Source organism: Arvicola amphibius, chromosome 9 (assembly GCF_903992535.2).
Source record: "Arvicola amphibius chromosome 9, mArvAmp1.2, whole genome shotgun sequence".
Lineage (NCBI taxonomy): Eukaryota > Metazoa > Chordata > Mammalia > Rodentia > Cricetidae > Arvicola > Arvicola amphibius.
In genome coordinates, this window is record NC_052055.2 from 104929361 (window position 1) to 104954546 (window position 25186).

The following is a 25186-nucleotide window of genomic DNA, read 5'->3' on the forward strand; positions in this document are numbered from 1 at the left end:
GAAAGCTCTTGAAAATCATGCTGGGAATTTGCTTTAGATCACATGGAGCTTAGAGATCAGCAGGGAGGGGAAGGGGGATGCGAAGATCATAGTGATATTTTGTCATGGGTTAGTCTTCCCTTCGCGTGTCTTTTTTCACTCACCGTAGCAACATTTTTTTCACTTTTAGTATAAGAGTCTTACATACCCAGGTTTATGACTTTGTTCAGGTTTATGGTTTATTTTTATTTTAATTTTTTTTTATTTGAGATAGGCTCTTACTAGGTAGCCCTGGCTGTCCTGGAACCCACTCTGTAGACCAGACTGGCCTCGAACTCACAGAGGTCAACGTGGGCCTTGCCTCCCAAGTGCTGGGATTAAAGGCCTGTGCAAGACAGGTTTATGGTTTTTAAACGTTATAATGGACGTTGGTACAGTGCTCAGCGTATGCAGGGCGTTCAGAAAAACCAGGCACGATAGCTCAAGCCTGCGCCCCAGCTCTGGAGAGGCAGAAGCAGAAGGAACAGAGGCTCAAGGTAATCTTTGAGTACGTGAGTCCAAGGCCAGCTTGAGATACATGAGGCCTCATCTCAAAAATCAAAGTAAATAGATCAACGAAAGGACCAGTGAGGTAGCTCGGCAGATTAAGGCACTTGCCACCAAACCTGGCCCTCTGAGGTTAATCCCCAGGACCCACATGGCAGAAGGACAGAACTGATTGCCACTTATTCTCTGACCTCCACGCCTGCTCTGTGCACCAGACCACAGAAACACAGGCTAGATAAATAATAAAAATTAGGTGTACTCGTGAGAGTTTGTGTAGGTGTATGTGCACACAAGCGCAGGTGCCTCCGAAGGCCATAACTGTTCATCCCCTTAGGCCTGGAGTTACAGGCAGTGTGGTGAGCTGCCCAGCATGGGTGCATGGAACCTAACTCAGGCAGGTGCCCTGCAAGAACAGGCAAGGAAAAAAAAAATCTACAAAGTGATATCACTAAATATCTACCAAAATGGCTAACTCTTTAGACGGTGGGAACAGCAAAGCATCAAGTGGTTTCCTACAATGCTGATGGCCGTGGGAACTGAAAAATGATACAGACACTCGTCAACTCTCGATGGGTCTCAGCACATTCACCATGAGTTGAAAAGATTCCACACTGAGGGCACCTCGCCTATGGTGACTTGAATGAGAAACGACCCCCAGATGCTCAGGCATTTGAACACTTGGTCCCCAGCTGCTGGTGGGGTTAATCTGGGGTCTCCAGATGACGGTCTGGAGAGGTTATGGGTAGTCCTTGGCCTTGCTGGAGAAAGTCCATCACTGGGGACAGGCTTTGAGAGTTCAAGGCCTTGCATGGCTTTTCAGCCTGCTCTCTGCTTCCTGTGGTCTCCCATTTTCCTGCTCCTGCTGCAATACCTCCCTACCATGAAGGACTCTTTGGAACCATAAGGCCCCCAAAGCCCTTTCTTCTGTGACTTGCTTGTGGTCATGATGTTCTATCACAGCAGCAACAGAAAAGCAGCTAACCCCTCCCCCAACCTGTCAAATGTCACACTTAGGAGCACAGGGCATGGTAGTGTGCCCATTGTCTAGTGAGAGTCTATGGGGGCTGGAGGGAAGGCTCAGTGGTTAAGAGAACTGGCTGCTCTTTCCAGTATCCATATGGCAACTCATATCTGTCTGTAACTTAAGTTCCAGTAGATCTAACTCCCTCGCACAGACATACATACAGGCCAAATACCAATGCACATAAAATAAAAATAAATTATTTAAAAAAGAGAGATTAAAAAAAACCCTATAACTGACTGGGCACTTCCATCTGTAACTGCTGCCAGCTTCACATGAGTGTAAAACCACACATTGCTATTTTGGGGTGGGGGGCCGGGAATCCAAATCCAAAATATGAAGTACATAGTCTACCAGAGTGGTATCATTTCCACACCATTGTAAGTCAAGAAAATATCGGAGGATATGGAACCATAGTGCATCGGGGCCCGTTTGTATAGACATTCTGAAAAACTACCCCCAAAGATAGGAACCAAAGCAAGACTAAAATACAGCTGAGCAAACATTAAATCCACAGCTCCATGTCCAGCAGCTCATATATGTGTATATAGTGGCAGGATATGAGCTCAAAAGGGCTTGGTACTCCCCCTCTATGGCTTTGTTGTGTGCAGCCCACGTGGTCACTCTCCTGGGCTGGGCCACTCACGGTTGCAGCTTTCCTTGGTGGTCATCCTACAGTACTGACGAAGCTCACTTCCTGGGATTTCTGGCACACTTCTGGCTTCTTAGGACCCTCCTGAGGGGCTGCGTGCAGGGACCCTGACCTGCCACAAAGAAGACTTGCCAGGCTTTCTTTAGGAGTTTTGGTGGGGGCTGGAGAGATGGCTCAGTGACTCCAGAGGACGGGGTTCAATTCCCAGTACCTACATGGCGGCTCACAGCTGTCTGTAACTCCAGTTCCAAGGGATCTGTCACCTCACACCAACACACATAGAAGAAGAAGAAGAAGAAGAAGAAGAAGAAGAAGAAGAAGAAGAAGAAGAAGAAGAAGAAGAAGAAGAAGAAGAAGAAAAAGAAGAGGAGGAGGAGGAGGAGGAGGAAGGAAAAGAAAGAAAGAAAGAAAGAAAGAAAGAAAGAAAGAAAGAAAGAAGTCTCCATAGCCCATAACTCTGGTATCCTCCAAGGCCACAGCTAGCATCATGTGGACAGTGGAGAGGTCTCCCGCTAGCTGAGCTCCTTCTATGAGAGCGGCAGCCTCTAAGTGCTGGGTACTGAGCACAGTCATACCCAGGGAAGCAGCTCCCTGGATGGTCCTGTGTGAGCAGGGCACTAGTCCATCTCTCTTCTCAAGGGAAGGTCTTTCTTTAACTTGTTTCATTTTCTTTGTATGTGCGTAGGCCAGTGTCTGCGAGTGTGTATAAGGTGAGGGGTAGTTAGAACAAGAGGGGCTCCCCATAGGCTTGCGTATTTGAATGCTGGGCCGGAGCTGGCGGAACTGTTTTGGACAGGAGTAAAAGAATCAGCCTTGTTGGAAAAGGTGTGTCCTTGAGAGTGGACTTTGAGCCATCTTGATGGCCCCTTGTTTTGTTCTTAAAGAGGCAACGATGCTTTAGAACCATTGTCACCAGACACATGGATCATCATCACATAGGGTTGAGAATACTCAGCCCGCTGAGCCAGGGACCAAAACTATGTAAGTGTCATCTTCTAAGGACTTTGTGAGTCCCATGCTATGCAGGGGAGATGGGCCACATGCTGTTTTGCAGCCATGCATGGTTTGGAGGGCAACGGTGTTCCTTAGCTTTCAGCCCTCTGGAATGGTGCCTAGGACTCACTGTGTCCTGATGCCGCTAAACACTCTGGGGAGGCCAGAATGGCTGTGGCAAGGGATGCGTGGTCTATGACTTTGGGTAGTAGCCAGTCGAGGTTATTGCAATACCGCTGGGCCAGGTTATTTTAAGGTACAATAGACAGTTTGTAAATTTCACCAGCCAACTGGAGGCTCTCCCCAGCTAAAGTCATGATTTCAGCATAAAAGAAAGGCTAAGTTAAAAGCCAGCACCTGTTCTTCTAAACTTGCTTTTCTGCAGGTACCAGCCCCAGAGGGTCGGCAGATGGTTTTGTGTTTCGAAGCCTGACCTCAGCAGCCCTTCATCAATCTTGAGCTGGTTGACTCTCTCAGGCTTCCCAGGGTACCTGAGATATCTTTGATGTAGTTACTACCTGAAGACCAATTAATTAGCCCACACTGATTCTGTTCCATTTTCCTAACAAAGCTAGGAAGCCCTGGCTCAGCCTGCCTGGGGCAGCTTTATGCAAACTCATTAATTACTGTCACACAAGACATGGGCACTCTTAGAAGATGGAGGAGAAAGAACTGATGACCTCCGAAGCCTGCAGCTAGTGCTCCTGTCCCGAAGGCTATGCCGGAGGGCTCCCCATATTTAAAAACATCCATCCAAAGCATCGGACCTACCAGCCATTCTTCCCATCCCATCCCACCATGGCTGCCGGGTTCTCAGGAGGGAATAGCTACTTAGCACTCTTTAAATGGTTTTCCTTTTAGATTTATTTTATATGCATGAGTATGTGCCTGGGAGTTACAGATGGCTGTGAGTCATCATGTGGGGTAGTCGGAATTGAACCCAGGTTCTCTGAGCGCCAGAGCAACAAGTCTTGAACCACTGAGCCCTCTCTGCAGTACCTAACTCTTGGTTTGTGAAAAGTAGGAGCTTCACTTACTTTGGGTTTGGAGTTAAAAGGTTTGCAACTGCTTTTTTCTTTCTTTACATTTATTTATATATTTGTGTGCCTGTGTGTGTGTGTGCACGCGTGCTTACATACATACAACCATGCACACATGGAAGAGGTTAGGGGATAACCTACAAGAGCTGGCTCTCTCTTTCCATCAGGTGGGTCCTGGGGAGACTTGGTGGCAGGGTGGTGGGCACCTTTATCCACAGACTCGTCTTGCAGGCTGTGCTAGTCTTCTGTGACAGAAGTGGTCAATTAGCTGACTTTTCTGGAAGAATGGTGTGGGCACTCACTATGTCTCCCAATGTGAGGTTCTTCTGCCCTTCATTCAGCTCTCTCCCTCCCCCTCTCTGTCCCCTCCTGTGTGTGTGTCTATGTGTCTATGTGTGTATTCTTTTCTCTCTTCCTCCCCCCTCCTCTCTCTCTCTCTCTCTCTCTCTCTCTCTCTCTCTCTCTCTCTCTCTCTCTCCCCAGAATTTTTCTGTGCCCCCGTGGCTGTCCTGGAACTTGATTTGTAGACCAGGCTGGCTTCAAACTCAGAGATTCACTCACTTCTGCCTTCCAAGTACTGGAATCAAAGGAGTGTGTTTTTGTAGGAGGCTGCTTGTTTGTTCCTAGCCGCTTAGATTAGAAATAATCACATAGAAACTATATTAATTAAATCACTCCTTGACCTATTAGCTCCAGCTTATTGGCTAGCTCTTACATCTTAATTTAACTCATTTTCATTATTTTATATTTTACTATGAAGCTCGCATTCTAGCTGGCAGCTCGCATCTTTCCCCTCTGGTGGCTCCATAGTGGCTCACTAACTCTGTCTTCTTTCTCCCAGCATTCAGTTTAGTTTTCCCCCCTCCCCGCCTAGTTCTGTTCTACCCTATCAGGCCAACCCAGTTTCTTTATTGATCAATGGTAGTCACAGCATACAGAGGAAAATCCCACATCACCTCCCCTTTTCTGTTTAAATAAAAAGAAAGGTTTTAACTTTAACACAGAAATAATACTTATAACAAAACAAGTATCAAGCAAGAATTACAGTTATAATATTTATATCTACTTTATCTTTTATCATATCTAAGGAAAACTATAACTATTCTCCAACTCCGTCAAAGAACCCAGAAGGATATATTACCTAAGTAAACAGGAAGTGCATTGTAAGCAATTTCCAAATTCTAGAATTGACAGAGACATCTCACTGCCTGGACAGCCACCCAAAGTTCTTCTGTAACATTGGAGCATCCATCTTCAGCCTTTAGGACCATAGTATCTGGCAGACTTTCCCATGAAGCAGGAAATTTGAAGATCTGTTCTGCCTTGTAATGGCAATTTGTCAGTCACTTTTTCCTGTGTCCTGCAGAATGTCTAGCAGACTCTTTCATGAAGCAGGAACCCTGAAGGACCATCTCACCTTTAGGCAAGTTTAACAGTTATTTCTCTGTGAGTCCTGCATATCCAATTTATACAGCATAACATCAAGCAGTCCAGGCAAGAGCAGTTTCTTGCCCAAATGGTCAGCAAACTCTATGAGAAGCCTCTTCGATGCCCATCATCCTCTTGAAGTAGATTGATGCTGCCAGGACCAGATGTGTCTCATTGTCATGAAAGATAGTCTTGTTATGTTGCTTAAGTTGACCCAGAGCTCCTGGATTCTGTCTCCCAAATTGCAAGGACTATAGGCCTGCATCCCCAAGTCCAGGTCTCTTGTTAAAGACCAGAAGGTGTGGTGCACTACTTTAATCCCGACATTTTAGGAGGCAGAGGCAGGCAGACTTCTGAGTTTGAGGTCCCTGGTCTACCTAGTGAGTGCTGGGACAGCCAGGGCTACACACAAAGAAAAAGCCTGTCTCAAAAAACAAAATGAAGCCGGGCGTTGGTGGCGCATGCCTTTAATCCCAGCACTCGGGAGGCAGAGGCAGGCGGATCTCTGTAAGTTCGAGACCAGCCTGGTCTAGAAGAGCTAGCTCCAGGACAGGCTCTAAAGCTGCAGAGAAACCCTGTCTCAAAAAAAAAAAAAATAAATAAAACAACAACCACAAAAGGAATGCTCGCCCCTCTCATGAGGTACCCACATGATGGCTCACAACCATCCAGCCCTTCTGTTACAGAGACTTGGATGCCTTCTGTCCTCCTCAGGCAGAGCACACACGTGCTGTTCATACACACACGCAGGAGAAACACTAATGCACATAAAATAAAACATGTAAAGCAACAACAGGAACAAAAAACCTTCATGGGGATTTGTTTCTGTTTTTTAGACTTGGTTTCTCTGTGTAGTCCTGGCTGTCCTAATACTTGTCTGTGGAACAGGCTGACCTTGAACTCACAGAGATCCTTCTGCCTCTGCTTGCCACGTGCTGGGATTAAAGCCGCTCTTTGCCGCCACCACTTGGCTTCCTTCATGAAGTTGTTAACCAGGTTGGTATTTGAGATAACCTGAATCTGTGTTTCTGGGCCATAGCCATTCTATTTAAAAAAAAAAAAAAAAAAAAAAGATTTATTTATTTATTATGTATACAACATTTTGTCTCCATGCCAGAAGAGGGCACCAGATCTCATTACAGATGGTTGTGAGCCACCATGTGGTTGCTGGGAATTGAACTCAGAACCTCTGGATGAGCAGCCAGTGCTCTTAACCTCTGAGCCATCTCTCCAACCCCATAGCCATTCTTATTTGGCTCCAGAACAAACTATCAGCAGTTAGGAGCACTGGCTGCTCTTCCAGAAGACCTGGGTTCAATTCTCAGCCCCCACATGACAGCTCACAACTGTCTGTAACTCCAGCTCCAGGGCACTTGACATCCTCACACAGACATGCATGTAAGTAAAACACCACTGCATATAAAAGAAAAATAAATAAGTAAACAAATCATTACAAAAAATTTTAATTGATTTTTTATTGAGCTCTACATTTTTCTCTGTTCCTCTCCTTGCCTCTTCCCTCCCCCTTCAACTCTCCCCCAAGGTCCCCATGCTCCCAATTTACTCAGGAGATCATGTTTTTTTCTCAGAAAAATTTTGAAGTTTACTTTTGGTACCACGCCAGATGTGCTCCTGGTAGTGCATGTTTTACTTTTTAATTTTTGTTTCAAACATGCTCCCCTCTCCCAGCCCCACGTCCATCACACACTTTCAAAGGTTATCAACCCACAGTCAACTTTGTTGCTCAAAGTGAAACGTTCTGTCTCTTTGCCGGGGCTCACCGGGCTCACCCTGCAAACCCACGTCCTGGTGCCTGCGTGGTGTTCACCTTATTGCCTCGCCCACTTCACTCTTGAGGACGGAAGCTTGAGAACACTCCAGTGGCGCGCTCTATTTTGCTTGATGGGAGAAATTCAAGGCGTCCTGGTGGCCAGCAAGACAAAAGCGCAGCTGTGCCGGGCAGCCGCCAAACTAGGGCATCTCTGGAGATTGCCTTCCAGTTCCTCTCAAATTCTGGGAGAGTTTTAATCGCGTCACCAGCCGGCCTCACTGGAACGTCTCTGGCACAATTGTGGGCGCTGGGCTGTGGTGGGGAACGAGTGACAGCCTGGATTTGCATAAGCATGTATCTTAATTAAAATGTCAAAAGTTGGTGGCACTGGAGTGTCGCGGTGCTCTGACTTCCGATCATTTTAATTTCCTTCCATTTCCCATCATTACAACTGTCTCCCGCCTACATCAGGCCCTCTTTCTTTCCAAAGACAAAACAGGGGCCACTGGTAACTGGAGGGGCTGAACTCTGAGGCAATTCCTCTGCAACTTTGTTTCTCTGCAAACTGGCAGTAGCACAAATATTTAGATTCACAGCTGCTCTTAGAAGCAAACACCCTGCTCTGAATTTAGAAGTTCACTCTGCGCCGAGCAGGCCAGGGGTGGGGAGCATTGGATCATCTTCAGGTTGTCTGTCCCACGTAGAAAAAAAAAAGTCGCATCTTGGAATAGTCGCTGTGATTTTAATATCTGGCAGGAATAATTGTTCAGATATACTCATCAGTGCATAGTGTCTTAAACTGTGTGTTGAGTGTCTATGGCTATAATAAGATTTGGAGTACAAAGGGGCTGAGAAGAAACAGAACTCTGGGTCTCAGGCGTAGAACCGCCCTGACCTATTTGAGACGTCTTAAGCACGCATCAGTGATTCCCGAGTCTGCTTTCTGGGGTCCCAGTTTAATCAGGCATTCTCTATTTTTCCGCCCTCATTCCCTCTCTGCAGCAGGAGGCCACCTTGTTAATGAGTTGAGGGTAGGAGCGTCCCTAATCTCCTGGGGATGGTTTCAGGCTCCAGAGTTAGATAAGAGGGTGACTCCAGCACTGAGGGACGTGGCTGGCCTCTCTCCTGCAACATATGGGAAACCTGCCAGGACTCAAGTTCCAGCAGCTACCATTAGCAGAGAGGCCTTCCCTGCTGGGAACACGTCCTGCAAAGTCAAGAGCTGACAGCATTGACAGGAGAGGCCAAGGCGGTTCTTAGACTAGATAGCATCTGGCAAGCTATGCCAATTGTAAATCAATGGCCCTCCCTGGGTGGGTTAATTTTATGGTTATTTGCACAAACTTACTTCTCCTAATGGGCAGGGAGGACCTCAGAGCATCTTCTCATTGTTCTGGTGGGGTGTGATGTCTTGGTAGTCCATGGACTAGCTGAAGTTGAGTCTGTTTCTTAGGGGTTAGTGCTGCAGCCTATGGGCTTCCTGGCCACTACACAAGTTCCAGGTTCAGTTTGAGACCTTGTCTCAAAAGGATAAGGGAGAATGTGACAGAGGAGGATGCTTACGTGTCTTCCTCTGGCCTCCGTAGTGTGCATACAGGCTCACACACCTGCACACATACATGTGTGTATACCACACATATACTCCCACACACATACACACTAATACAAAATAAAAAAACAGTTGCAGTGGTGGCGCCCACCTCCCTGAGCTGCTGAATGAAGCAGGGTAATTTATTGAAAGGGCCTGGCCAGGCGGTGGTGGTGCATGCCTCTAATCCCAGCACTTGGAAGGTAGAGGCAGGCGGATCTCTGTGAGATAGAGGTTCGAGGCCAACCTGGTCCTACAAGAGCTAGTTCCAGGGCAGCCAAGGCTATGCAGAGAAACCCTGTTTCAAAAATTAAAAAAAAAAAAAAAAATTAAAAAAAAAAATTAAAACAAAAAAAGAAGAAAGAAAAGAAAGTGCTTAACATAGTGTCTGGATTATTCATGAAGTTTTAAATAAATCTCTATTAGAAATAACAAAAGGCCGGGCAGTGGTGGCACATGACTTTAGTACTAGCACTCATGAGGCAGAAGCAGGAGGATCTCTATGAATTTGAGGCTAGCCTAGTCTGCAGAGTGAGTTCTAGGACAGCCAGGGCTACACATAGAAACCCTGTCTTGATAAACTAAGTAACTAACTAACTAAATAACTAAATAAATAAGTAAATAAAAATTAAAAATCCAGCAAGGGCTGGGGCAATAGCTGGTTCTTACCCAGTAGTGCACATGACCTAGAGAATGACCTGTGGTGGCTGCACATTTGAGCACTTATTCAAGTGGGCGAGTTTATGTGCAATCAAAAGTAAAAGAAGAAATAGCAAGTAGCAGGGAAATAGAGAAGGTTGGAGTAGCCTGAGAGAGAGTGCGCGCATAAAGGTGACATCGTCAAACTGGGGGTTTACAATGTCCCTCAGAAACTCACACACCCGCAGGAGGTGAAAGCAAGGAAGATCAGAGTTCAAGGTCATCCTTGGCTGGAAGCATGCTTGAGGCCAGACTCGGATACCACGAGCTTAGTTTCAACCCTCCCCTCCCCCCATATTGAAAGGGCAGACAAGTTTAAATATACAGGGATGGAGGACTTGAGTGAGCAACACTTTTTTTTTTAAAATTAAACTTTAACATTCATCAAGCTGGCTCAATGAGTTAAAGCACTTGACACTAAGCCTGGTGACCTGAGTTTTATCCCCTGGTCCTACATGGTGGAAGGGAAAAATCCACTCCGGAGCGCTGTCTCCTGACCTCCACAGGTGCACCATGGCCTGCACACCCAGACACATACAAATACATAAATGTAATTTTTAAAACTTGGATTTGGGGGACCGGGAAGATGGCTCAGCAGTTAATAGCACCGCCTGCTTTTTCAAAGCACCAGGCACCCACCTGGGGGCTCACAACCTTCCACAGCTCCGGCTCCAGGGGATCCAGTGTCCTCATCTGGCCACCTCAGGCCCCAGTCATGCGCACGGCGCACACATACAGCCAAACACGAATGCATAGAAACATAGAAGTAAAATCTTTTTTAAATTGTTCAAAAAAAATTAGAATCTAGCATCATTAACTTCCTCATTTACCTTTCTTGCTTTTTTTTTTTTTTTTTCCGTTTTAAACTAGAGAAACGAAGCCCCAACTGTCTTGTTATGTTTGATTCACCTTGACACGAATTGGCTAATGTGCTGGCTCTTTGAACTGGGTACAGTTACGGCAGTGACTTTGCTATGTGGAATATACACCCTGGAGGTGTTTATGGTGACGAGGTTGGGCTTCAAGTAAGAACTGAAGCCAACCAAGCACCCTGCGTGGGTTTACTGAACACTCTAGCAAGACCATTATGTGTACACTTAGGCCCCTCCCCAGAGAACTTACGATACACATGGAGCACCAGAAGGAAGCAACGACACCAATTCTAGATTGTTCAGTTCCGTTTCTTGTGCCTAGAACAACCCCCGACACATAGCAAGTCGATAAATTCCCCCCCCCCCCCCCCCCCGAGTGTACACCGTGTGAAACAAGAAGGGTGGTGTGTCATCGTCAATGACTACAGGAGATCATCTCCTAATGGATTCAGAGACCTCCTAATGGATTCCGCTTAGCCTTTTGATACAGTATCATGTTGTTTTAACTTCTCCTTGTTGGAGGGGACTGAGGCATGGCCAGGGAAAAGCCATACCGGATGGTGAGGATGAACTTCTAGAAGCCCAACTTCAAACTCCAGACACCAGAGCGTCTAGACATTTAGAATGACTTCAGCCAAGGCTTAAACTGTTGATAAGGACAAAGAAACAACACTAACAAGGTGAACAGACACCCCCTCCCACAACCTGGGAATGGACATCAGTGGCTGGCCGGGGCCAGGGAAGCCTGGGCTTTTAGTGTGGGCTGGCTGACTCAGGAGCAACCTAGACGGTAATGAGAGCATCCTTTGGGGCAGGCGGCCACCTGCTCACTGGAAAACAGCGGATGTCATGCTTTCGGAGCAGGAACAAAGGCAGCAAGTTTTTGCCTGTGGCTTTTGGAGGACACAGTTTCCCCCTAAGAGGTTGCTAGCAGAAGGAAAAAGAATTGGGTTGCTATGAGAACAGGCACCACTCTCTCTCTGGTCTCTTGTTTCCTCGCTTCTTTTCATTCACTCAACCTTTTCCATTTATTTATTTACTGTTGTTTTTGGTTATTTTAATCTTAATTTATTTATGTGTGCATGTGTGTGGAGGTCAGAGGGCAGCCTTCAGGACTGATAGCCTTCCATCATGTGGCTCCAACTCATCAAGCTTGGTAGCAAGTATTTTATCTGTAGAGCCTTCTCACTGTGTGTGTGAAACAGGGTCAACCAACTAGGTAGCCCAGGCTACCCTCAAGCTCAGGACTCCTCCTGGTTCAGCCACCCCAGTGCTGGAACTGCAGAATGGCGCACCACGTCCAGCTTCAAACGATGTTTCTTGAGCATCTACTTTGTCCTAGACATACGTCTAGGTGCTGAGAAAGTAGTTAAGAGCCACACAGAGGAAGTTCCTGAATCGCAGGAGTTCCCAGACACAAAAGGGAGGAAACAGAACCTCAGAAAGAGCCAGCCGGGCATCTGGGGACATCACATATGAAGCTGCAGCAGCAACAAGTATGAGGGACGTCAAGCTGGATGCAAGCTTTGGCCGGGGCAGGGAGGTGAGAAGCAAACTTTCAGGGCAGCAGTTAGAGGCGGAAAGCTGTTGGGGATGAAACGGTCAGATAAGGAGGATGAAGGCAGCAGGTGGCTTGGTTTGGGAAAGCAAGGGACACGAAATTTCCCTTCAGGAAACAAATTGTATTAGGAAAGATGCCCTCAAGACCATGGGAGCTATGATAGGCTTTATGGAGGGAAAGCATGAGGAAAAAGTACAATATATCAAAGACATAGATCCCTCTAAAATCTGGAGTAGCCAGCAGGGAGGCAGAGGCAGGAGGATCTCTGTGAGTTCAAGGTCAGCCTGGTCTACAGAGTGAGTTCCAGAACAGGCAAGGCTACTGAGAGAAACCCTTGTCTCAGGAAACCAAACCAAGCCAAACAAAACTAAACAAAAAACAACCAAAAGACATCAAAACAACACATACAAACATCAACAAAAGCTGGGGTAACACTTCATTTTGAAAAATAGCTTAAATAGTAAAAGAGAGTCAGGCATGGTAGTGAAAACCTTTAATCCCAGAACTCAGGGGGCAGAGGCAGGCAGATCTCTGAGTTCAAGGCAGCCTGATCTACAAAGCAAGTTCCAGGGCAGCCAGGGAGGTTACACAGAAACTCTGTCTCTAAAAACAAACAGATAAACAAACAAGTAAGAGAGCCAGCTGTTATGGATAGTGAGTCCAGGGAAGAGTCAGACAAAGGAATCTAACTGGCTTTTCAGGGTGTGCTGCAAGTTTTACACCATGTGATTTAGTCCGGTCTGGAAGGAGCCTGGAGGGTTCAGGAACTGGGAAGGACGGTAAATCAGCACAGCATGGCTTAACTCTCTGGGGAGATGGTTCGGTGCATGAGATCATGTGTTGCACAAGTATTGAAGACCTGAGTTCAAATCCCAGCATCCACATGGTGTGACTGCATGTGTATGCAGCCTCAGGGCTATTGTGGGCAAAGACAGGGGCACTGTCTGGGGCTTGCTGGCTGCCAGTATAGTTCAAGGATCAGGGCGAGATCCAGCCCCCAAAGAGTAAGAGGAGCAGCAGAGCTGGTGTTGTTCAAGCTTATTCTCAGGGGCAAGGTAAATACCGCCTACCCACTCCTCCTTCTGTGGCCCCAAAGACAAACCAAGGAACGATTCCCCCATGGCTCACTCTTGTCTCAGGGGTCTTAGAAACTTTTCTGTGCCGACTGTCCATCACGACTGCTCAGGTGTGGGATAGCTGTTCTCTCAATGCCCTCCAAGACACATTTGGAAGGTGTTACAAGATGCCCATCAAGGCCCTTTATTTTAGCTAAATGGCGCAAACTTGGGATCAATTTCGTGTCACATGTAGTTTGTATGCCGGTGTTTCTTCCCCCCCCCCCCCTTTATTATATGCTTTTGAGTCTCTGGTGGGTGGACCGAAACCTTACGTATCCTGGATACACGATTTGCAAAACCACATATCTTATTAATGCTTTGGACAATAACGGGCAGAAGGCACAAATGGGCTGTTTTGCAGGGAGATAATCCACAGTGCATCCCAGAGGGAACTCTTCAGTGGAGAAAGGTGAACTAAACGAATATTAGGAACAACAGCACTAATAAAGCAGATTTCTGTGAAAGCCTTAAAAAGCATAATTGACATTTTGCAGACTGCTGTCCCCAACACAACTGTCAGGACTCAAGAGTGACAGGGCCGAGTGGTTCTGTGCAGAGGTCTGTGTCCAACATCTGTCACTCTAAAGACCATTAATGTTCAATTGCATCCCCATTGTCTTCAAGTTGTTCGACTTCATTTTGCTGTCAGTGAGTGCTTCAGCCCGGGGATTAATAAACTATTTATGGATGGGAGGGCAGGGCTTGACGTCAGGGTGGCGATGGTGTTGGGTTGTAACTGAGGTGCTGGAGGGGAAATAAGTCCAAGTGAAAAGGCTCTTGGTTTGTATGAGCTTGTAAGACGATTTAATCGAACAAAAATATCTGAGAAGATTGCTGACATACTCATATTTCAAAAGGAGAGAGAGCTTATGCGGCCCTTCCTGAGATATGCAGAAGGGACTACTGGGTTGAAACCATTTGGAGCCTGTTTCTTTGCCTCTTGATTCCTTTGAAACACAAGGAACAAGCCGAGATGAGAGAAGGAAAATTACAGGGTTTCTCTGTAAATCTAATAATTGTCAGTGGTGGACTCATAGTTTGTTACTGTTCTTGAGGACAGACGACATACTAGAATATTGAGATTCATTAAGAACTATTTCTGAAACTCACAAATTACTTAGATGGCTTCATTTTGCACGTGAAGATACTTTATTGCATTTAAATGCTAAGTAATGAGGTGATTGCTTATTGTGTCAGTGTGTGCCCCACAAACATCAAGGAGCAAGGAAATGGAGTAGAGATGCCGAATTAATCTGCCAAGGTCTTGGAACCTGGGAAGCTCAATCACATGATTAGAAAGTAGTACATTAGAAAACAGATACATTCGTTATCGTTGACTATGTTGCAAATGGTTTCATTGAAACCTATTTGCAGAGTCCCATTCCAGGCCTGTAAGACTATCAGGACTTCCCAATTTGTCTGAATTGATTTAGTCAATTAAGTGAAAATGTGGATTATTTTGCAATGTAAAATTGCCACTTCTCAACAAAGCAAAAGCTTGCCAGACTTCAGATACCCCTCACAATGTCAAAACCAACATCTTCACGCAAATGATTTCTACTTAAGCATTTAAAACCCCGGGCTTTATTTTTGATATGTAAGCTGCCCGCTGGTATGGGAAAAGACGGGCCACGCTCTCCCTCCACCCCCACCTTGTTATTCTATTGGGGACAGCCAGGCCAGGCCACTCCAGATGGTGTGTTAGTTAGCGTTGGACATAGCTTTGGAGAAACTTCAACAGACGAAGGCAGTAATGTCAGGATTTTGCTGTGCGTCGCCCTCCCTCCCCCCTGCAGTTCCCAGGGTAGGAAGGTGCTGAGACGGAAGCGGAGGGACGCCCGCCCACCTGCCACCACCTGTTCCCTCCTTGAGCCCTAGGCTATAAATTCTCCTCCCTCACCGCTTCGTCCAGCGCTCTCTGACTTCTAGACATCTATTGGGAGGGGTCCGAGCAGTCTGCTAAGGTTTCATCACCCCGAAAAGCAGTCTCAGGCTGTTCCAGAAAACTGGAAGGGCCCTTCTCTCCCACCCGCAGAACCACCCGCAGCAAACAGCAAAGGAAGTTTCCTCCTTTTTCAACTTCATGTGGTTGGGGGGAAATGACATTTCCCTGAGCATCCCTTCCAACGGCATCTGAGCAAGGGAAGCGACTTCAGCCTGGCTACCGAGCAGCACAGAAGCCAGGATCCCACACTGCCCACTGTACAGACTGCACGTGAGTCACTCCGTCTGTGACTTATTCTCTCCCGGGAGCCAAGTAGAGCGGCAGCGTGGATGAAGTCGGCCTGCAAACCCCATGGCTCTCCGGCGGGAGCGCGCGGCGCGCCTCCGTGCGCGGTTGCGGCCGAGCGCACCGTGCCCGGGCGACTGGAGAGCGCGGCGCGCAGGCGCCTGGCGGCTAACGCGCGCGAGCGGCGCCGCATGCAAGGGCTGAACACGGCGTTCGACCGATTGCGCAGGGTGGTGCCGCAGTGGGGCCAGGACAAGAAGCTGTCCAAGTACGAGACACTGCAGATGGCGCTCAGCTACATCGTGGCGCTCACGCGCATCCTGGCCGAGGCCGAACGGGACTGGGTGGGGCTGCGCTGCGAGCAGCGGGGTCGAGAACACCCCTATCTCTCCTTCCCGGGTGCCAGGCTGCAGGAGCCTGAGCCCTATGGCCAGAGGCTCTTCGGCTTCCAGCCCGAGCCCTTCCCCATGGCCAGCTAAGCCATAGGGTTTTTAGGGTGGCCTGCGAATCTTAGGAAGAGAAATCAGTCACCTTTCAGGTTAATTTCCTTCGCCTTTCAGACCCGCGGATGAATTCGTTTTATTGCCCTCTTTCCTCCGCCTTTCTTGTGTTTTGTAGATATAATGAATGGACATTGTGAATAACTTTAGGCTGCTGTGAAAATAATGCCCCACCACTTTTAGCTTAAGACGGGGTGGGGGTGGGGTCTAGCTGAGTTGGTAGAGTGCTTGCCTAGCATGCACAAAGTCGTGGGTTCGCGCCCCAGCACTGCTTAGGCAGAGGTTGGTGACCACGCCTGTAATCCTAGCATCATTCAGGAGGGGGAGGAATACATACGGGACCCTTTCTCAAAGAAAACTCCTTTATTGATTGGAATTGGATTACATTAGACTCGTCCTGAGTCATCGGACAAATAGCTACCTTCTTAAACTTTGCAAGTGAAGTTATATTAGGTGTCTTGTGTATGTTCAGGGCAGCTACCTTGTGTAAACGCATTTATGCTCCGTAAATTGTGTGTGCATGCATCAGGTAGAGTCGGATTTTTATTTTCGGGGGGGGGGGGTGGGGCCTGGTAGAGTACTTGAACGTGAGTGCTCTGTATTTTTTTAACTGTGTACACATTAAAATATAGATTTTGTAAAAACGCAACTGCTGTGTGTTTTAAACTTACATGTTTACTAGATTTCTGGAAACACTCATGACCTGTTGGGGCGGGGGAGCGATGCTGAGGGCTTCCCCTGTATAGACAGGGTGTGTTTTAGCCCACCACATCTGGTGTGGTGGCATCACCATCATGGCTAGTCAGAAGAGAGCAAGCAATGCATGTGGAACTGGTTTGAATTGGTTTCACAAGTTTGATTAACCATGAACCAACCAACCCTTCATCTAGAGGGGCTGTGGTTAAACAGCATGCATGAATTTGGGGGATACCTGTGCTAGGAAAAGCAGAACCCTGAAGCTATCCGTGCACGTGGAACTTCTCACACGCCAGCAAAAGCAACAGCCCCTAAATACTTTTGATTATGGGTTCCAAAGCCCAACTACCAGCACAGCTTTGTGTATTAGATAACTTTGTTTAGGTAATTGGGACATTGTCATCAAAATTCTTTTCTTAGCTTAGTACGAGCTGGGGATGTAGCTTAGTTGGTAGAGGACCTACCTAGCCAGGCTCTGGGTTCTAGTCTCAGTGTGGTATGAAGTGACAATCCCGGCCCTCAGGAGGTAGGAGGAGGAGGGACAGAAGTTCCCAGTCATCTTTGGCCACATAGTGAGTTTGAGACCAACCTGAGCTACATGAAACTCTGTCTTAAAAAGAAAAAAAAAATCCATTGAGGGAACATGTCTATCCTAAAGAAAAACAGAAACAAAACAAAACCAAAAAGTCTGGTTATTATGGGCCCCGGCTGGAAGACTGTGGCTAAGGGCAGGGGTGGGGGGCTCCCTTTCATCTGCTGCTCATTAATAAGAAACCAATGATGGCTCCAGACTTTGATTCTTTACTGCAGATTACAGATCAAAATGCTTAACCTATTGACTCCACAACTCTTAGAAGATGTTATAATAAAATACACACATGCCTTTGTGAAGTCAACATATATTATCAGTCACCGGGATTATCTTTATCCCACTATTTCTGAAGTCCTGTCAATCAGCTACAGCATTTTTTCCACTGTTCACATCTGAAAATAATTTTCTTCTTTTTTAAAAAGCCCATTGACTTCTTATATGACGACACAGCATGGGGCAGCTTTTTCTCAACACAGCATCGATATTATCAAATACCTGCTTCTTCCCAGAGTTAGGAAGCTATATCCCTTCCCTAACCTACACACCTGGAAGGGTCGTGCCTGTGCTGACCTGGGCAGGACTGCAGGCCCCTGAACCCTTCAGCAGTGCAGGATCAGTGATGAGAGAGCTGTTGGGGGGCACTGGGCAAGTAAATTAACAACCGGTGGTGGTGGAAAGCACACCCCCCCCCAATAATACTTGCTTATCTTTATTGCGTCTCAGGAAAGACTGAGGTATTTTTCTTATTTAGCAGTTAAACCAGCACTCGGGAGGTAGAGGCAGCTAGATTTATGTGAGTTCAAGATCAGCCTGGTCTATATAGCGAGTTCCAGGACAGTCAGGTCTACACATAGAAACCCTTCCTTGAAAAGAAACCAAAAAGTAAAATTCTAAACCGAAACCAAGCAAACAACCACACACACATACAAACACACACACACACACCAAGAAAAACTTTTTAAAAAAATGTAGCTAGGCACGGTGGCTTGTGATCCCAGCACTTGGAAGGCTAGGCTAAAGCTTGAGGAGGCAGAGTTTAAGGTTAGCCTGTACTACTTAGTGAGAACTGAGTCCGCCTGGGCTACAGAGCAAGACTGTCTCAAAAATAAAACAAAATGTACACGCATCTCAGCCTTAAACTGTTTATTGTCAAATGATGCTTAGCGATTCTGATTTCTGTATTCCCTCATGTTAAAATCTTTTAGCAAGCTGATGGCAAACGGCATGCATCCGTTTCTTTATGTCTACCCTCAGCATTTACTGCCGGATCCTCAGAGATTTGAAGCGTGTGCTCTTTGTCTACGTCTTGCAGTTTTGAGGCTATTGCTCTCGAGAGTCTGAAGTGGCTATTACTTTCGTATTAACAAAAGGCTGTGTGTTTGCAGTTCTCTGCAAGCATCAAGGATGCTAACTAATATAATTAGGCAGAAATCAGAGGTGAACGTATTTTTAACTAATATGCAATTTTTTTGCACTGTACAGATTTTTTATTAAAAATAAACCATGATAGTAGCAACTTTTTAAGCACACTGATGAACACTGCATTGTCAAGTTTGTAAGGTGCTTTGGTCATTAACTCTCTGAAACACTGATCCACTTCAAGCAAGAAAAGGCAACTTGTGGCAGAAAGGGCATCCACAAATACCGGCAGAGCCCAGGTGACTGGTCAGCTTAAGGGTAAGGTACAAAGCCTTTCAGCTCAGGCGCTAGTGGAGGTACTGCCCATTCGGGTTACCCACGGACTCTGAGAGGACTCCAGTCAGTTCTGAGGGAATTTGCCTGTTTTTGGTTTCTCTAGTGTGGGGTTCCTTGACTTTCTTTGCCTGCCTCAGACCCTTTGCCTGCTGGAGTGAACTGGTCAAAACAACTTGTTTGCCTGTGTTTGCAGCTGCTCTGAGCACGAGACCCTCGTGAGTTCCTGATGACAGGGGAGTGAATTCTGGTGGGTTTTACAGCTGGAAATCCCAAGAGCTGGGGCGTGGCTATCAGTTAAAGGATCCCTAGATAAGGTTCCCTTGAGCACAATAAAGTTGGCATTCTTGTTTTTAAGGGTGACTCGCGTCCCCGCGTCTCTGCCTGTCTCTGTGTGTGCGTGTTTAAATCTCCAGTCTAGTTGCCGGCTCGCGCGTACCGTAGTGCAAACCGTACTGTAGCGCATACTGTACTGTAGTGCGCCGTACCCGGCGCTTTACACTCTAGCGCTTTGAGGCACTTCTAGCCTTTCTCTCATGCGCACACACAAACCTCTGCAGCCATCCCACTGATCAGAGACGAAGGATGTCAGAAAGCAACTGCTTTTGCGAATGAAGATATCTGTGACCTTCGAGGACTCTCCGAAGAGGCTGGTGCGCTGGCTCAGAGAGAAAAGGTTCTGCCCAACGCTGATGACCTGTGTCCAATCCCTGGGATGCATGCGGCAGGAGAGAGCCGACTCCTGAAAATCGCTCTCTGCCCTCCGTATGCATGCTGTAGTACACGCGTCCCTCACCAATAAGTTTTAAGAATTTGTTTTAGTCTGTTTGTTTGTATTTGTCGATGCAGAAGGTTTAGAGGCTATCCTGGAACTAGCTCTTGTAGACCAGGCTGGTCTCGAACTCACAGAGATCCACCTGCCTCTGCTTCCCGAGTGCTGGGATTAAAGGCAAACCCATACATTCTGGGGTTTATTTATAAATGAAAACCGAACATTTACTCTGCGAGCGTGTATGTGCATGAGAGCTTGCTGCAATTGGTTCTCGCCCTCACTCATGCGAGTCCCCAGGGATCAAACTCAGGTCATTCAGCCTTGGCAGCAAAGGCCTTTGCTCTCTGAACTATCGTGGTATTTTATTTGTGTCCTAATAAAAAAAGCTTGCCTGAAGAAAGAGCAGAGCAGAGCTAAGCCGCTAGAGGCCAGGGAGTGATAGTACACACCTTCAATCCCAGGACTCAAGGCCACTCTGCCGCTGTGGGAGACAGAATCTGTAAACAGCTCACACAAAGGTGACCCTAGCTCTTGGGAGTCACACGCCCTTAATCCCAGCACTGGGGAGGTGGAGACAGGGGTGGTATGGCTGGGTGGAGAGAGGTATATTAGGCGGGAGGGGACAGGAACTCGGTGCAGTCTGAGGTTTGGTGGGGACACTGCAATCTACAGTCGCAGCGCTGAGGATAGGATGGCACTTTAGTTTGTCTGAGCCTTGGCAGAGGTAAGAACTCTCTAGTGGCTTGGCTGCATTGTTTTTCTGATCTTCAGCTTGAACTCCAATATCTGTCTCTGGGTTGTTATTAATCGTGCTACACTGAGCCATCTTGCCAGGCTTTTTTATTGTGCGACAAGACTTTTCCTGCTGAGATGCAACAGGCCCATTTAGTCACCCCAGGTACGGGGGCCACAGCAAGCCAAAGTTCCTTTCAGGAGTCAGAATAGGTGACTCAAAGACAGCCGCAGCACCTAAGTACACCCTGATTTTGGGTGACAACTCACAAAAGCTGGGAACCTGGAGCACACACTGCACAGTCTGCAGGCAGCTCCCCAGGTTGGAGAGGGTCCTTCCAGGTGCTTCCGTTGGTCTAAGCATCTTCCAGGCAGCTGGTCTGCTCTCAGAGTCTTCTTTGCAGTTTAGCTTGTCTGGGAGAGCCTCTCACTGTCTGCATTGTCTACTCCCAGGAAGGAGGGGCTTAAGGAATCAGGTCAGTTTTGGGGCTCTATTGGTGAGCTCTTGGACTGCTTGCAGTGAGTTTGGGGATCAAATCACGGCAAGAAAAGATTTTTTTTTTTTTTTTTGGTTTTTTGAGACAGGGTTTCTTTGTAGCCTTAGAGGCTGTCCTGGGACTAGCTCTTGTAGACCAGGCTGGCCTCGAACTCACAGAGATCCACCTACCCCTGCCTCCCGAGTGCTGGGATTAAAGGCGTGCGCCGCCACCGCCCGGCAAGAAAAGATTTTTTCCCCTCATTCTAAGCTGCTCATTGGACTCACCTGAGAAACTTTAAAAATTGTGGATGCCAAAGGGAGAGCGAGAAGCAGAGACAGGGTGATCAGTTCAGGGATTACTCAAGACTGTCTAAAACAGGCAAATGAAAACTCAAACCCAAACCATGGACACCTGTCTCACAACCCAGGCGCTTAGTTACTTAATTGATCTGGAGTGTAGACTGGGTATTGGCAAGTGTGTGTGTATAATTTTTTTTACTTTATGTTTTATATGTCTGTGTGAAGGTGTCAGATCCCTGGAACTGGCATTACACAGTCATGAGCTGTCATGAGTACTGGGAACTGAACCTGGGTGGGCTCCCTGGAAGAACAGCCAGTGCTCTTCACCACTGAGCAAACTCTCCAGACTATATATATATATATAGTCTGTGAGTTCAAGGCCAGCCCGGTCTACAAGAGCTAGTTCCAGGACAGGCTCCAAAGCAACACAGAGAAACCAAAAATAAAAAACGGAAGACGGTGGATTTGTTTGTAGGTGTGCTACAAATACATCCACAGGAATTGAGATCGTTTACTTAGATATCCTCCATTTCAATAGAATTCTAATACACTGATATTTTTTTTTCCACATAGACATTCTCAACAAAGGGAAATTCTGCCTCTCAGGGAAGAGTCAGTCTGGAGATTGGAGTCACCACAGCTTGGAGTAGGGCAAGAGGCCAGGGTCGCTGCCAGTGCACAGGACAGCCCCTAAGTCAGCATTGCTGAGATTCAGAAACCCTGATCGAAAACCTAACCCAGGACACATTTGAAACAGCGGCGGGTCGGCTAATCGTCTGTGAGGATGACGAGGCATGCCAAGAACTGCAGCGCCGGAGCGGTCTACACCTACCATGAGAAGAAGAAGGACACAGAGGCCTCAGGCTACGGGACCCAGAACATTCGACTGAACCGGGACTCTGTGAAGGACTTTGACTGCTGCTGTCTTTCGCTGCAGCCCTGTCGTGATCCTGTGGTCACCCCAGATGGCTACCTGTATGAACGGGAGGCAATCCTGGAGTACATCCTACACCAGAAGAAAAAAATTGCCTGGCAGATGAAGGCCTATGAGAAGCAGCGGACAGCCCTCAGAGAAGAGCAGAGACAGCTTCAACGAGCTGCAGCCCAGGACCGGGCTCGAGGCTTCCTGGAGAAGGAGACAGCCATCCTGAGCCAGCCCCTGAACCCCTTTATGCCCAAGGCTGCCACCTTACCCAACACAGGTGATGAGCAGCCAGGGCCCTGTGCGGGTCTCCCAGGCAAGGACAAGGACACAATACTGCCCAGCTTCTGGGTTCCCTCACTGACGCCCGAGGCAAAGGCCACCAAGCTGGAAAAACCATCCCGCATCGTGACCTGCCCTATGTCTGGGAAGCCACTACGCATGTCAGACCTGACGCCCGTGCGCTTCACGCGGCTGGATGACTCTGTGGACCGCGTGGGGCTCATCCCACGCAGTGAGCGCTATGTGTGTGCAGTGACCCGAGACGGCCTGAGCAACGCCACGCCATGCGCAGTGCTGCGGCCCTCTGGGGCGGTGGTCACTCTGGAGTGTGTCGAGAAACTGATTCGGAAGGACATGGTGGACCCTGTGAATGGGGATACCCTGACAGAGCGTGACATCATCGTGCTGCAGCGAGGCGGGACGGGTTTCGCAGGCTCGGGAGTGAAGCTGCAGGCGGAAATGTCGCGGCCAGTGATGCAGGCCTGAGCTATGACCTAATAAACCTGCCTGTGAGTGCGGGGGGAAAACAAAACGAAACAAAACCATAACCCAGTAGCGCCAACTGGAGAGTTGAGACTTGTTCTATTTTCAGCGAGACAGCACCACCTAGTGTCAAAATATATTTATCTTCATTGCTGAATAATAATAAAGGACCAGATTAAAAAATACTCAGTGTGCTGGTATCGGAGATGAAGGATATTCATAAGTGGCTAAAATTTAAATAGTAGACAGAATGGTGGTATTATATGCATTACACAATTGAATATATATGCCAAGCACGAATGCAAGAGTTAGAATAAATAGGCATTGATGGCACGATGAATATGAATATATAATATGAATATTGAATATTACATATACAATATTCCAGAGGCAGTCTCAGGGTTTAGAAAGTGATTCTTGGTTATCAGAGATTTCATGACACATGGCTCTGTGGAAACATTTTACTACATTCCGTGTAAGGTTGAAGTTGCCCCTGAAGCTATCAAGATGGTTCAGCTGATGAGGGCACTTGGTGCCGAGCCTGACAACCTGGGTTGGGTCCCTGGGGTCTGGTGGAAGGAGTGAACCGATTCCTGCAGATTGCCAGCTGACATCTACTTGTCTGCTGTGGCGTGTCTCACCTTCTACTTCCTGTCACTGCCTACACGAGAGAAGATAGGCCTAAGCACTCAGCTGAGTCTTCGACTGAAATCATTATTCCCAGACCAGGTTAAAGGCATGTGCCACCACGGCCCAGTGGGTGTTACCCCTTATAGAACGGGACAACTCAAACTGAAAATAGAGTGAGAATTTTTTTGAGTGTACTTAAATGTGTTTCGTGTGTGTGTAGGAGTGACTGAGTCCTCACCTTTCGCCACGTGGGTTTCAGGAATCGAACTCAGGTTCTCAGCCTTGGCGTCAAGCACCTTTAGTTGCTGAATCAACTCTCCAGCCCCCTTATTTCCTATTTTCCTGTCGCCCACGGTACCCGGCACAGCATCTTACACAGAGTAGACACACCGCTGATTTATGGAGCAAATGAATTTATTTTTGTACTGCAAATCCTTGTCTTGAAGCAAAGAAGGTCTCAAGCCTTTCTAAAGCAATTACCATCTCCAGCTAAAAATCCCCAGCGGAGGGGGACCTGGCACAGAGAACACCAGAGATCTGAGCACAGGGATTTGGTAACAGACACCCCTAGTTCATATCCCCCGGCTTGCCTGGAGCAGATGCTGTGACAGACACTCTCGGGGCCATGTTTGGGTTGGCCTAAGAGCGGCAGACAGAGAGCTGAGTACATCCCCAGCAGATGTCTATTGAAGGTCTCCGTTGTGCCCCGTGCCAGTCTAGGCACTGGGGGTGGGGGTGGGAGTGGGACTGTCTGACTAAAATGGTGGAGGTAGGCTGGTGGGAGCCTTGTTTTGACCATGTAAAGATTGCGCTGTGAATCTTGAGTGTTCTGGTTGATTTTGTTTGTTTTTTGCTTTTAAATCTCAGGCACGTTTTGGCTTCTCGTGTGATTGCACAGGCACGATATGCAGGTGAAGAGTCTCACCACTTGGGCGGAGAGGTGTATGGTAAGATCCTCTAACGTTAGGTGGGAACTCATCTAGCGAATCCACCAAGATGACCGCTGTGGGTGTAATCCATGAAAGGTGATGATGGGCTCCCCAGCTTTCTCTTTTGCATCTATTCTAAAGTCACTAACTTCTCTCAGCCCTGGCTATGGCTCCTAATTGCTCCTAGTTGGGCCTAATGTCCCTTACACACGGAGCGGGGGAGCATGCTCGCTCCCCCACTCCCTCAGGCCGCGGTGGCAGTGGTATGGTATCTTTGGTTTGTGAGAATTGTCTACTTGCATCTCTAAGACGCACAGCCCTATACTCTCCCTCAGCCAAGGCTCAAAAAGCCTTAGCCAACTTACTTAAAACACTTCCTGCCACGGGTCCAGCAGGATGGGAACTCACTCAAATGCGGCTGTTTGGAAACCACTGCATATGACCGGTCTTCCTTCCCCTCCGCAGTCCACCCTCTCACACAGCAGACATCCTTAAAGTTCATCGCTCTCCACCACGCTCCGAGAAGTGCAGGAATACACCATCGTGCTTTCCATGGAGGAGAAGGCAGAGAAGATGTCAAGTCCTTTGCTGCTGAGAGACCCGTAGCGGCTGCCACTGGGACGGATGGACATGGGCGGCGGGATCTGCTGGTGCCACTGAGCTGGAAATGAGCCAAATAA

The 25186-nt window shown here is 47.6% G+C and overlaps 3 protein-coding genes across 5 annotated transcripts in view; 2 read left to right on the top strand and 1 right to left on the bottom strand.

The window, feature by feature from the left end:
- Nucleotides 1-15542: 15542 nt before the first annotated feature.
- Nucleotides 15543-15977, top strand: Atoh7 (atonal bHLH transcription factor 7). Its single transcript, XM_038341185.1, has one exon. It carries the CDS (start codon nucleotides 15543-15545, stop codon nucleotides 15975-15977), a length of 435 nt encoding a protein of 144 aa, XP_038197113.1.
- A 6067-nt stretch (nucleotides 15978-22044) lies between these two features.
- LOC119824047 (nitric oxide synthase-interacting protein-like) lies at nucleotides 22045-22950 on the top strand. Of its 2 annotated transcripts, XM_038344257.1 has the most exons (2): nucleotides 22045-22580; nucleotides 22656-22950. In XM_038344257.1, the coding sequence occupies exons 1-2, from the start codon at nucleotides 22045-22047 to the stop codon at nucleotides 22948-22950; spliced, it is 831 nt and encodes a 276-aa protein (XP_038200185.1). The 2 variants fall into 2 exon arrangements, with proteins under 2 accessions (XP_038200185.1, XP_038200184.1); XM_038344256.1 differs by having other exon boundaries at nucleotides 22045-22950.
- A 1182-nt stretch (nucleotides 22951-24132) lies between these two features.
- Nucleotides 24133-25186, bottom strand: part of Mypn (myopalladin) — a 68070-nt gene continuing 67016 nt past the window's right edge. For both annotated transcript variants that reach the window (XM_038342609.1, XM_038342608.1), the window contains one exon: nucleotides 24133-25167. In XM_038342609.1, the coding sequence (XP_038198537.1) occupies nucleotides 24998-25167 (170 nt within the window). In that variant the 3' untranslated portion in view covers nucleotides 24133-24997. The remainder of the gene's footprint in view (nucleotides 25168-25186) is intronic.

What these genes read in the sequence shown, in the direction of transcription:
- Atoh7 (XM_038341185.1), top strand. Translation starts at nt 15,543, where the DNA reads ATGAAGTCGGCCTGCAAACCCCATGGCTCTCCGGCGGGAGCGCGCGGC.
- LOC119824047 (XM_038344256.1), top strand. Translation starts at nt 22,045, where the DNA reads ATGACGAGGCATGCCAAGAACTGCAGCGCCGGAGCGGTCTACACCTAC.